The 14,283-nt window shown below is 41.1% G+C and overlaps 1 protein-coding gene across 1 annotated transcript in view; it reads right to left on the bottom strand.

The window, feature by feature from the left end:
- LOC126100538 (uncharacterized) overlaps positions 1–14,004 on the bottom strand; it is a 102,505-nt gene extending 88,501 nt beyond the window's left edge. The window contains exons 1-2 of the mRNA XM_049911157.1: positions 13,400–14,004; positions 12,241–12,564 (exon numbers count right to left, since the gene is read on the bottom strand). Coding sequence (XP_049767114.1) covers positions 12,241–12,564; positions 13,400–13,637 — 562 coding nt within the window. The 5' untranslated portion in view covers positions 13,638–14,004. The remainder of the gene's footprint in view (positions 1–12,240; positions 12,565–13,399) is intronic.
- Positions 14,005–14,283: the final 279 nt, after the last annotated feature.

Here is a 14,283-nt window from a genome sequence, read left to right as displayed (position 1 = left end):
AGGCCGCTGAGGGCCTGGCTTCGAGCGAGCACTGCCGCCGCTATCAGTAGGCAGACAGTCATCGTCCATTGGGTCTATAGGTTCATCGGCCATCTTGGGAGGATGGCCGGGAGGGGGAGCTTCCTCCGCCGGTGAACGGCCAGATGTTCGGCTACCAGCGGTGCGGCCAGGCGAAACGCATGACGGCCTGGGGCGGCAACCGCTGGGTGGCGCAGGAGAAGAAATGCGCCGTGGCGGAGAAGGAGAACTGTGCTTCCTATGAGCCTTCTTGGAAGGACGTTTGGTGGAAGTACCGGTCGAAGGCTGGGAAGTTGAGGTACGTAGGAAGTCTGCACGGGATGGTTCCTTCTTGAAGGCCCGTGCATCGGACTTCTGGGTCTTCGTCTTAGCAGAAGCTGATGAAGGTGCTGGTGTCTGTGGGGTGATGGGAGGAAGAGGAGACGTCGACCGCGCGATCTTAGCACTGGCCGAACGGACGACCGTGGTGCTGAAGGTCAGATCGCATGTCTGGGTTGCCACCTCCCGGGTAGTCCGAGGAGAGGCGAGGACAGTACTGTATTTCCCCGCTGGGAGCAGCGTGGGCTTCCTACTAGCCAATAGCTTGCGAGCAGCCGAGGTGGACACTTTCTCTTTGACCCGAATTTCTTGGATACAGCGTTCTTCCTTATAGACAGGACAGTCGCGGGAGGATGCGGCATGGTCACCCTGACAGTTCACACAACGAGGAGACGGAGGTGGACAGTCACCCTCATGGGCATCCCTGCCACAAGTGACACATTTAGCCGCATTGGAACAAGACTGTCGAGTGTGATTGAAACGCTGACACTGGTAGCAGCGCGTAGGTGTTGGGACATAGGGACGAACAGAAATAACCTCGTAGCCCGCCTTGATGCGCGATGGCAGCTTAACACTATCGAAGGTCAAGAAAAGTGTCCGGGTCGGTACAAGGTCATTGTTGACCTTTTTCATGACCCTATGGACAGCCGTCACGCCCTGCTCAGCGAGGAAAGATTGAATCTCCTCGTCAGTCAATCCGTCGAGGGAGCTAGTATAGACTACACCACGAGACGAATTCAAAGTTCGGTGGGCCTCCACCCGGACAGGGAACGTGTACAGGAGTGTGGCCCGAAGCAGTTTTTGTGCCTGAAAGGCGCCCTCAGTTTCTAGTAATAAGGTACCGTTACGCAACCTGGTACAAGATTTGACAGATCCGGCTATGGCATCTACGCCCTTCTGGATAACGAAAGGGTTAACAGAGGAAAAATCCTTTCCGTCCTCCGATCGAGAAACGACGAGGAACTGTGGGGCAGGCGGTAGTACTTTTGTCACTGGTGGCTGGTCACATTTCCGTTTTTGGGCAGAAGTCGAGAGAGATGGAGTGAAATCCATTGTGGAGGAATCCCCCATGATTGCCAGCGTCTCCGATGGCGCGCTCCTTCCTTGTGGGGACCCTCTCAGAGGGCACTCCCGCCTTAGGTGAATGTTTACACCTCAGGTCACACCTCCCGAGAAACAGACGGAGGGACCAATCGGCATGGTCAGAAGGTATCAGCTCAGGCAATCACCCCTCCCCGGGCCTGGCCTTTACCAGGGGGTACGCGCGTGCCTTACATGTCTACCCAGGGCGGGGAATTATGCGTTACCCCGTCACCGGCTACGCGTGCGAACGCGTGGGTCGGCCTTCAGGCACGCACAGGGAGGAAGGAAGAAGAGGAAAAAGAAGAGAGAGAGTGAGAAAGAGGACAGAGAAGGCAAGGAGGAGAAGGCAATGAGAAGGCAAGGAGAAGAAGGAAAGGAGAAGAAGGCAATGAGAAGGCAAGGAGAAGAAGTCAAGGGAAAGAGTAAGGAAGACAGTGAGGTGGAGAAGAACAAAGAAAGGAACCAACCAAAGGAAGGAAGAAAGAAACGAGAAGTGAAAAACCAAAAAGATCACAATTATAGGTCGTGGAACCGTCCGTCTCCGGACGCAGGCGCTAACTACCCCCGTGAGGGGGATGGACTCCTTTTAGTCGCCTCTTACGACAGGCAGGAATACCTCGGGCCTATTCTAATCCCCGGACCCGCAGGGGGGGGGTAGCAGGTGACTGCGTGCCATGAGGCGAAAGTTTGGTGGCTTGTTGCACAGCTAGAGGAAGAGATGGGAATGCTACCATAACACTGGGTGATTTTACAACTGCAGTGCTGAATTTGAAGTTGCATGCCAGTGCAGCATGCAGGCCTCAGGATTTGCCACAGATCAGTCCATCAGCATACTTAACTTTTCAGTCACCAAAGAAATATGACAGTCAGCAAGCAACCTTAAAATTCATAATAAACAGATAAGTAAAAGTTATTCTGGCACACTCTATATCAAAAATAAATGTTATCAATTCATTTCTTCTGCCAAAAGAAATTCCACTATCATACACTATAAACAACTGGATATGATCAATTTCAACAAGTTGCCAACGCCAGCATACAATGTACGAGCCACTGACCTCTTAAGTGCACTTAAGCTGTTTTCTTATGTTCTCTCCAAGGTAAACAACTGTTCAACAAAGGAAAATTGGGAAAAAAAAAATGTGTAGTAGCAAATTTGTGTACGGTGGTAGTGGGGAATGTAGTGAATTATATACCAAAAACCCTGCCTGGTGGACATTTAACTGTCACTTTTTACTTTTTTCTTTACTATCTTGGAACCCATGGCTTCTACTGAAAATGTTTCCTCGTAAAAACAAAACTATGGTAAACGTCCAACAAAAAAGGTCCTATTCATATTTTCTCTAGATCTGTATGATGGAAAATCACAGATTAGTAAAACAGTCTTAATGGCACAAAATTGATATTTATTGCCAAAAGAATAACTAACATCAAACGTGTTTAGCACACCTATGTGCAGTAGAACCGTGTTAAGGGATAAATTAAACAACGGAAAATCCAAGATGGAATGCAACAATATTATGGGAAGGAAAGTTGCTATTCACCTTATAGTGGAGATGCCAAGTGGCAGATAGGCATAACAAAAAGACTTTCACAATTAAAGCTTTCGGTCAATGGCCTTTGTCGACATGTGTGTCTATTGTTGACAAAGGGCAATGGTCAAAAGTGTTAATTGTGGAAGTCTTTTTGTTGTGCCTATCTGTGACTCAGTATCTCCACTATATGGTGAGTAGCAACCTTCCTTCTCAAAATATTGTTAAGGGATAAACTGTGTTCTAGGGATGGAACACAGAGGAAAGCTGGAGATGAACGTTACAAGTGTGATGGGAGGTAGATCACTGGATAGTGGTCATGCACTTCTCTCCTTTATATATCTGCAAAATTGAGAGCGAGAAAGCAGTTCCCATTGTCTCTTCTGCACTACATCACAAAAAGCAACTATAAGGTATTTCATAAAGTTATACCTACCCTTCAGCAGCTTGTTTCATGAATCACTGGTGATGCAGTGTGCAGACACTTCTGTGACATGATGGAGGGGAGTGAAAATTTTTAGTTTCCACAAAGCGTATGAATACTACACTGAATACAGGTGATGTTGTTGTGGTCTTCAGTCCAGAGACTGGTTTGATGCAGCTCTCCATGCCACTCTATCCTGTGCAAGCTGCTTCATCTCCTGGTACCTACTGCAACTTACATCCTTCTGAATCTGTTTAGTGTATTCAACTCTTGGTCTCCCTCTACGATTTTTACCCTCCACGCTGCCCTCCAATACTAAATTGGTGATCCCTTGACGCCTCAGAATATGCCCTACCAACCGATCCCTTCTTCTGGTCAAGTTGTGCCACAAACTTCTCTTCTCCCCAATCCTATTCAATACTTCCTCATTAGTTATGTGATCTACCCATCTAATCTTCAGCATTGTTCTGTAGCACCACATTTTGAAAGCTTCTTTTCTCTTCTTGTCCAAACTATTTATCGTCCATGTTTTACTTCCATACATGGCTACACTCCATACAAATACTCGCAGAAACGACCTCCTGACACTTCAATCTATACTCGATGTTAACAAATTTCTCTTCTATAGCAAAACTCCTTTACTACTTTAAGTGTCTTATTTCCTAATCTAACTCCCTCAGCATCACCTGACTTAATTCGACTACATTCCATTATCCTCGTTTTGCTTTTGTTGATGTTCATCTTGTCTCCTCCTTTCAAGACACAGTCCATTCCATTCAACTGCTCTTCCAAGTCCTTTGCTGTCTCCGACAGAATTACAATGTCATAGGCGAACCTCAAAGTTTTTATTTCTTCTCCATGGATTTTAATACCTACTCCGAATTTTTCTTTTGTTTCCTTTACTGCTTGCTCAATATACAGATTGAATAACATAGGGGATATGCTACAACCCTTTCTCACTCCCTTCCCAACCACTGCCTCCCTTTCATGTCCCTTAACTCTTATAACTGCCATCTGGTTTCTGTACAAATTGTGAATAGCCTTTCGCTCCCTGTATTTTAACTCGGGCACCTTCAGAATTTGAAAGAGAGTATTCCAGTCAACATTGTCAAAAGCTTTCTCTAAGTCTACAAATGGTAGGAATGTAGGTTTGCCTTTCTTTAATCTATTTTCTAAGATAAGTCATAGGATCAGTATTGCCTCATGTGTTCCAACATTTCTACGGAAACCAAACTGATCTTCCCCGAGCACGGCTTCTACTAGTTTTTCCATTCGTCTGTAAAGAATTCATGTGAGTATTTTGCAGCCGTGGCTTATTAAACTAATAGTTTGGTAATTTTCACATCTGTCAACACCTGCTTTCTTTGGGTTTGGAATTATTATATTCTTTTTGAAGTCTGAGGGTATTTCGCCTGTTTCATACATCTTGCTCACCAGATGGTAGAGTTTTGTCAGGGCTGGCTCTCCCAAGGCTATTAGTAGTTCTAATGGAATGTTGCCTACTCCCAGGGCCTTGTTTTGACTCAGGTCTTTCAGTGCTCTGTCAAACTCTTCACGCAGTATCATATCTCCCATTTCATCTTCATATACATTCTCTTCCTTTTCCATGATATTGTCCAAGTACATTGCCCTTGTATAGACCCTCAAAACACTCCTTCCACCTTTCTGCTCTCCCTTCATTGCTTAAACTGGATTTCCATCTGAACTTTTGATATTTATGCAAGTGGTTCTCTTTTCTCCAAAGGTCTCTTTACTTTTCCTGTAGGCAGTATATCTTACCCCTAGTGATATGTGCCTCTACATCCTTACATTTGTCCTCTAGCCATCCCTGTTTAGCCATTTTGCAGTTCCTGTCGATCTCATTTTTGATACATTTGTATTCCTTTTTGCCTGGTTCACTTACTGCATTTTTATATTTTCTCCTTTCATAAATTAAATTCAATATCTCTTCTGTTACCCAAGGATTTCTATTAGCCCTCGTCTTTTTACCTACTCGATCCTCTGCTACTTTCACTATTTCATCTATCAAAGCTGACCATTCTTTTTCCTACTGCATTTCCTTCCCCCATTCTTGTCAATCATTCCCTAATGCTCTCCCTGAAGCTCTCTACAACCTCTGGTTCTTTCAGTTTATTCAGGTCCCATCTCCTCAAATTCCCACATTTTTGCAGTTTCTTCAGTTTTAATCTACAGTTCATAACCAATAAATTGTCGTCAGAGTCCACATTTGCCCCTGGAAATGTCTTACAATTTAAAACCTGGTTCCTGAATCTCTGTCCTACCATTATATAATCTATCTGATACAGATATGAGTTACTAATAATACAAGTTAATGACATCTCTGCACACTATTCTACAAGGCTAGAGGGAAATTTAGTCACATTGCACGACCGTTTTAGTATTCTTCTAGGAAAGGCAACTTCCTCCACCATGAGTACTGCTTGCTTTTCAGTTTACATACAGATTGTACATCCCCAGCATATCCTGTCCACTTCTCTCATGTGAATATATAAAATAACTTCACTGAGCTCGTGTTCATAGAGTGGAGTTATTTTTGGTTAATTGAGTATTTATTTGCAGTTTTTGATGAGCTATTAGGTAAAAAAGCTTAACAGCTGGAGCTGTCAACTGTCTACCATACTGAGGAGCCCGTCAAGTGTAACATGTGGTCAATATGTATTCAACAATGTCTATTTTACTGTCTCCACTATCAATGGGTGGAATACTTTTCACAGCTTGAGGATATTAAATTATGCATCATCCCGGCCTAAGCTTTCCCAACATCTGAAGATGCTTAGAGGCTGAAATTGGCTCCCACTGCAAAACAAGTAGGTCACCTAAATGTTACAGAACTTCAGGTATTTCAATGTTAAGACAAACAATGCATTATAGCAGATTACTATTCTAGATTTAAATATGATCAATCCTATTTCACTGGACCTACTGACACCCGTCTCACAAGATGCTGTGTACGTGTGATAAGCAGCTCCACCTAACGCAGCCCACTCTGCAACTACCAGTAATTCCTTAATGGAAGAGATTTATGCAGCCTACAAGGAAGGCAGTTAATGATCATAAGTTCAGTAACTTTCTGGTCATTCATTAATTCATCATCAAGTGCCTACAACAAGGTTTCATGGCACATTTACCAGTCCAATCCCTTATAAATTAAGCACTTCTCAATCATTGTTTACAAGAATGTATTTTACATAAAAGCTCACTTAATGACTGTAAATAAGTACTCTTCCGATAAAGTGAAAATAACTTATCCCATTCCATTATCACAGATACAGCAACAGTAGATAAATCATTTAAATGAATGCACAGTCTCTGCTGCAATTATGTAATTGTCTTATTAATTCAAATTACACAGTTCACGTGGTTAGTGCAGCCCCATACTGTAACAATATAGAAACAATTACAGCTCAAACACATGGAACTAGCCAGCAGCTGATCTAATATCGCTAAAACGTAAGTGAATTTAATAAAACTTTAAAAACTTACTTGGTTGAAAGTGGAAAGAGTTAAGTATGGGACCTGGCTGTCATATAAAATAGTGGTGGAAACACCTGTCTTTAACTATGAGTTAATACTGGAAAACCCTAAGTACAGTTAAAAAGATAACTAGCAAAAACACTAAGTATAATGAGTTGTGTGTATGGGGGAGGGGGTGGGGGGAGGGGGGTGTTATATAAACGTAATAAGAAAGAGCTGTCACATAATTAAACGAACCACAGCAGAAGGAAGAGCCAGTGCAGTAGTAGGTACGCATTTACAACCATTAAAATGAAAGAGCTGGAACTGCAGTGCGCTCGCCAACTGTAAACAATAGAACAGGTGCAGCGAAGTTACGGACTGCGTGAGTTGCCGGCCAGCTAGCCGGCGGCACTGGAGCAGTGGGAGTGCAGAGGAGGTGATCAGAGAAGGAGGAGGAAAAAGGGGGGTCAAATAAATGGGGAATCTTATGCATTAATATGAAAGAATAGGACAAGGTATTCATGTAAGACAGAGGGTAATGTTATGATAAAGAGAAACTTGGCGTGCTGGTAGAGGAATATCTTGACCTGGAAAGAGTGGGAAAAAAGGTGCCATAAATGTTGAAAGGAAAGACACAGAGGGAAGAAATTTGTTTAATAAGGAAATAGGATAAGAGGGAAAGGGATGGTAGTGGAACAGGGGCAGAAAGATTTCACTTTGGAAAGAAATACTATAGTACTTTGTTGATTGAGACAGTACTCTGCATACTATCTTACAAACTTGGAAATTTCGAATTCTTCCAAAAGTGAAAGTTTTTTTTTTATCCCTTCCTTTGGGAGTATAGTGGAAAATTTGCAGCTTATCTAGAGGAGGCTGGTCCTCCTGAGATGACTGGAAGTGGCTGAACTGTTTTGATGGCATTCTTCCTAGTTAAAAGGTGTTGTTGAACTCTAGTCAGTCTCTTCCAGTTTGGCCAATGCGCAATATTGAGCCCTGTAGCACATGATTTTGTAGATCCTGGAGCTGGAATGTGTGTCTTTCACCAATTGTTTGCTGTGATAGCTACCTTCATGTGATGGTAAGGAGACATAGACGGACTGAGGAGAAATTTTGTTATTGTATGTTTGGTCTACAGACTAGAATGGTATCCACTGGTTCTAGCAATGTGTCAGGTTAGCATGCTCTGTTCAACAGTTTCTGAATCTAAGGGGATGTGCATAAACAGTCAACAATACAAGAAAAGAAGCTTATTTTGAAAAAAATAAAAAAAAAAAAAAAAAAAAAGGCAGGATGTCGAGTGGATGATGATGACAATGGCTGTGGGGTTTCTATAAATCCCAAACATTACATAACTATTGGAGAAAGCAAGTGTTAGCCCAGATGTCTATGAGGTGTACATCATCCATGGATGCATTCATTATAATAAAATGTCACCCATATATCTGCAACAAAAAAGGTTTTTCTTGCAAAAGGCGGAGACTTGCACAAAATAACAGTTTTCAATGGCGTTAAGAAATATGTCTGCTAAACAACTCACGAGGCAGTTGCCCATTACAATGCTGTCTACTTGTTTACACATGCCGCTATTGAAAGAAAAATAACTATATGAGGTAATGAGGCAGAGGAGAGAGAGATATGCTCATCAATATCATCTGGATTTACTTTGCCATTTTTGGACATGTTGTCAAAAATAGATGTTCATTGCTTGAATGGAATAGATTTTATTATGTCGAGGAAAGCCAAATAAGAAGAGGATGGGAAAAAATCCCCTTGTAGTTGCTCATCTAATACTTTCCAGTTAAGGATATAGGAGGGGGTTTCAAAGATATAAAATTATTTAAACATTTTTAATATGAATTAGCAACAGATTCAGGAGGGCTGTCTCTACAGTTAACAATGGAATAATTTAGAAAATGTTCCTTGTGGGTTGTAATCTGGGAGCAAAAGTTTGGGATTCGTGGATTCACAACTTTTTGTTTGTAGTGGTTATCAAGGGAAATTATATTAATATAGTCACAAATGCAAGCTTGTATCTCTGTAACATAAATCTGTGTTTGATCATGATCAATGGAGTGGGTGGCATTCTCATAAAAAAAGTTAACTATTGCTAATATGATCAAGCCCTATACACGGCAACAGCTGTGTTGTCTTTTTATGTGATGATGGCATCATGTTCTCCGAGTTTCTTACTTACAGATACTACTGTGCTATGATCACTGGAAACAGTTTTAGACCTTTGTTAAGCAGATCGCACTGTAGTACCAAACTGAATAGAGCTGAGGTTGACCATTCTTTATGCAAATGAGAAAACCCTTGGTATTTATGGCTCTAACTTAGATCATAATCTGATGCACAGTGTGTTTTCTTTGGCTGGAAGATCTTTTAAAATTGCCAATCTTTAACAGGTATGATGATTTCCTGTGTGAGGGTGGTAATAGCTTTCATAAATTTGTCTAGTTCAGAGTGGTCAAGCTCATAAACAAGAGAAAAATGTGCATCATACACGACAAGATTAAACTTTTCTTTATGGGAGTACATGCGATCAATTTCAGAATTTCTTTGAGATACAAAAAATGCTCCCTCTCCTAAAGCATTTCTTAAATGTGCCAAAATTCTGTTAAATTTTGAGATCAAGCACCTCAAAGAGTGCACATGATTACTAAAAATCAAACTTTTTATGATACTATGTTATCTACCTTCTTCCTAAAATGAAATCCCCATTATCGCCTATCCCCCCTCTCTTCCTTCTTACCCTATTTCCTTATTAAAATCAATTCCCCCCTCCCTTTCAACACTTACAGCACCAAGTTCAAAATTTTCCTGCAACAGCACAAGTTTCCCTTTCCTTTGTTATAACATTACCCCCTGTCTTACATGAACTTCACATCACACCATTTCCTCTTTAGCCCCCCCCCCCCCCCCGCCCCCACTTTCCTATCCTTTCATAGTTCCCCATATATTTAACCTCCCCCTTTTCCCCATTCTCCTGCATGTCATAGGACAGCAGTATCTGTAAGTAAGAAATTCAGAGAACATGATGCCATCATCACAGAAAAAGGCATTTATATTCCTGCTGCTCCAGTTCTATCACCTGATTGGCCCTCAGTCCCCAGTCTGTAACCTTGCTGCACCACTTTGGTGTTTATGGTCAGCAAGGGTCCTGCAGATCAACCTCTTACAGTTTAATGGTTGTAAATATTTGCCTGACACTGCATCGGTTCTTCCTTCTGCTATGATAGGTTTGATTACACAACACCTTCTTTCTTATTACAACTAGTTTAAGTCAATGTTTTTGCTATTTACATATTTACCTCCTTTTGGGGGCCCCTTACATTAACATGTAATTCATGACGATCATTTTTCCACCGTCAATTCACATGAAAAATCAAGGTCAACATTTAATGCTTAATTCTTTTTAATTCACTCAACTTTCAGTGATATTAGGAAAATACCACATATACTTTCCATGCGACAGTTTAACATCATAGAATCTCCCGTGAAATGTGTGCCACTGTTTTCAAGTGCCATGATCATAGGCTCACAATGATCAGTTAATCCAGCCAGGAGCAAAGTTCCTATCTACTCTTCACTTACCAGAGATTTCATTTCATTTAACTTAAATGCAGTTGTTGTTATTATTATTTGATCGCAGTAGTTGTCTACCGACCTGCATTTATCTAATTTATTTGTGATTAATGATCTAAGTAAGGCCACTATGTGAGTCCTGAGTATTCGAAAGCCTTTTTTCCAAGGGTGTAACGGCTTCTGCTGCCGTATTTGTGTCCGTTATATGGGAATAATTCATATTAGCCATGAAAAGTATAGTTCAGGAATGTGCCTTTTTTTTCTCTGTTTCCAAGAATCATCCCACATGGATCAAATCTATGTCTAACTACAGGTGTTTATAAATGAATATTGGGGTTTTAATGCTTTATAATATTTATTACATTAAACTTACAATTATAAATGATATGTCAAAAGAATGAGAAACTCAAACAGTTGTGTTTGGCACCAGTGCCCATGCGCAGCATGCAATGTATCCGCCGCAATCCGCTAGATTCCCAGCTGAAAGTTTATGAGCCTTTCTTTTTTTGGTGAACCTACTGTAACTGGCACTTCTTACCTTGATACACTAGAGCAATGGCTCTTCCCTCAGTTGGAAGAAGATGAGCCCGAGAACTTCATTTTCCAGCAAGATGGTGCGACACCTTACTGGCATAGTGAAGTATGTGATCGAACTTCACTGTACCCAAGCGCTGGATAGGCCGCAAGGGGCCCAATGACAGGGCTTGCTTTGCATGGCCTCCACGATCACCCAACCTAACGCCATGTGATTTTTTCCTTTAGGGGCTTCATCAAGGATCGTGTGTACATGCCTCCTCTACAAGCAGACCTCCCTGAATTAAGAAACCGGATTGAAGCTGCTGTTGCTACAATCACTGAAGACACACTTATCAACCTTTGGGAAGAACTCAACTACAGAGACTATGTGTGCTGCGTAGCAAATGGTGCTCACATTAAACATTTATAAGTTAAAATTGAGTTGCTCTTTCATTTGACATATAATCTATAACTGTAAGTTTAATATAATAAATATTATAAAGTGTTAAAACCGACATTCATTTATAAAAACCCTGTATTTTATGCCCAATTAACTTTTCAACCACCCAGAAGTCCAGTTTGGGGCAGTACCATTCATATTTACCTTTGAGTGAGAAATAAATATCATCAGCCTGCACACATGAATAATGATTTAACAAAAAGTGAATGATCGGCACACATGTAACTTTCAAACTACCTCTAGATTTCTGTGCACTATTTTGATTTTAACATTTATAAAACATTACTTTCGCACATGCACTTGGGCCCATGGGATTACAGAAGCGTCTAATTCCACCCGTGACATCTCCAATATGGCGGAAACGACCATTCTCAATGTCTCCAATATGGCATCTCTGACGTAATTACATAAACATGACAACAAACACAAAAATAATATAAAAACAACAAACAGATCTCCCTCCAAAGATATAATCAAACTAACAGGTTCAGCATGGGAAACTGGGGGGTTTTGGGTGGGGACAAAATAAATATAAACATGTAAAGACACACACCACAACCCCAAACCACACAAAACGATGACATAAAAACAACACAAAATTCCCACATACATCCACAATATCCAAGGGAATCAGTCACTTCCCTTCACGTACATAAGTAAACCGCAACTGTTGATACCACAAAATAAAAACAAACACCCAATAATTAGACTGCAACTATCGATACGACAAAAACACCGAAAACAACAAAAATTGTCTACAGCCACATGAGCACTCCAATCTTCCCACTTATATGCAGACTATTTTATAAAGTTAATTCAAAACTTACGTGCAATGGCTTCCCTATCAGATCTACTAAGCTGCAGTAAGCCTATATGCTGCTCATGGCCAAAGTGCGTTTTGAAATAAACAACAGTACAATCGCCACTTTCTTCTCTGTGGAGCTCAATAGCAGCAGTACAGTGGCTTCCTAACTTGATACTGCCTTGTGATTTCAGCAACCTTTTGCCTGTGGATGAAGACTGAAACTTCCCACTTCTGTGACAAACAAAAGTGATCCTTTCAGTGCCACCTTTTGTACGCTTAGCACCACAGTGTTGTACAAAGCTGCTTTTGGTTTCCTTCTCTTCTTTGGCCTTCCACTCCTGAAACTCTGAAACAACCATTACACAAAGAGGTTAACAGGAGTCTCTCATACCTTATAATGTCATTAGTCAAAGTCAATAGGTGGTATTAAAGGCTATAGTTTACTCGAAAGAGACTAGAGTTAATGTTATTTTAAGCTCTGTAAGTATGGTTTTGATCACTGTAAATCATATTTCATACACGGAAATCAACATTCATAGACGGATTGTACAATCTGATAGCCAAATTACTGATACCAAACTGTTACTGAACTCCCACAGCTCTACCAGTGTCTGCTGAAATGTTTCTGAAAGCAAATGTTAGTGTAACTACCTTTGGTTGGAGTAAGATCAGTTTCCATGTCAGTTAATGACACTTGGTTGCTTATTAACATATCTCCTTATCAATACCAAAGGGCATGCTAAATAACAGATTTACTGCAAATCAAACTGTAAATGGTTCTGAAGGATAACAACTACCCTAAAAGCGTTCACCATTCACACGTCAACATATACAACTCTGAACGGGAATGATTCAGTCAATAACATAACGTCAACACATTAGGAGCCGCAATCAAATGAAGACTCCTAGCATGTTTCAACGCAACTATCTGTCATGCGATTTTTACAGACTACCGGTAATGGCTAGACTGTCAAAACCAGTAAAGCCAATACATAATTTTCTCAACATTGACACACTTTATAAAAGTTTACTAACGCTTTCAGCCAACAGCATGGCAAATATGAACAAAATTAAAAAGCTGACTACGACTATCAACTTGCAAATACTCCGCACAACAATTTCACTACACTGGGTTGCAAACTAATTACAATTCAAAGTTGTGTATGCATGAGAAAACTTACCTTCCGGTGATTCGAACAGAAGTACTTCTTTCACCATCAGAGTATTGTGCTCTTCCTCTACATGTATTCTCAAATTAGCCAAAAAGTTACAGGAAAACCTGCAGCCTTCCTTGGGACATCGAATCGTAGCCCTCGTATGTGGCTGTAATTTATGTACCCCTCTATAGTGTGCAAACAAATTCTTTCTAGCTGTAAATTTTCTGCCACACAGTATACACAAATTTGAATCTGCCATCATATCTCAACAACAATCCACCCACATATCTTCGCTGCTTCACGCGAAGACTCCGCTGCGATCGTGATTGGCAGAAGAAAGAGACGCCATCAAACGCAATTTTATCCAATCAGACACGCACCCAGTCTGTCGTGAACAGTCTGTCACCCCCCATTTATGTAGGGCTCCAAAAAAATCGGATTTCGTAAACCGATTTCCCAAAACCGCTTCTGGGTGGTCATGAAAAACATTTTGAAATCGATTCTGGAAACCCGCTTCTGGTTGTCGGTTTTCCATTTCCGCTATCGATTTTCGATACCATGTAAACACAACCGGTTTTAAAAAGTGCTTGGGCTGTCAGGTTTGTCTTGCTGTTTTTCTTTTTTTTTTTTTCAAAATTTCCACCTAATAAACATGGAGTGCCTTTATGTACAGTGAAAGATAAGAAGAAGGAATAATACACTGGAGCTGTTTACACCTCGTCTAATTTCAGATAAATAGCGATTGTGGTGACGAAATCATAAACTGTATCAGCTGTTTCCAGGCACCATATTTAACTGGGCTAGCAAATCTGATGCAGACCTTCACGTATAGACACGACAGAACGGTTTCCGAAACACAGTTTTCGTGTTTCGGAAGATATGACACATGTAAAGCTCAGTGATTACCC

The sequence above is a fragment of the Schistocerca cancellata genome, chromosome 9, assembly GCF_023864275.1.
Source record: "Schistocerca cancellata isolate TAMUIC-IGC-003103 chromosome 9, iqSchCanc2.1, whole genome shotgun sequence".
Taxonomy (NCBI): domain Eukaryota; kingdom Metazoa; phylum Arthropoda; class Insecta; order Orthoptera; family Acrididae; genus Schistocerca; species Schistocerca cancellata.
Note: the sequence above shows the minus strand (reverse complement) of the source record. Positions and strands in the feature narration are given on the sequence as shown.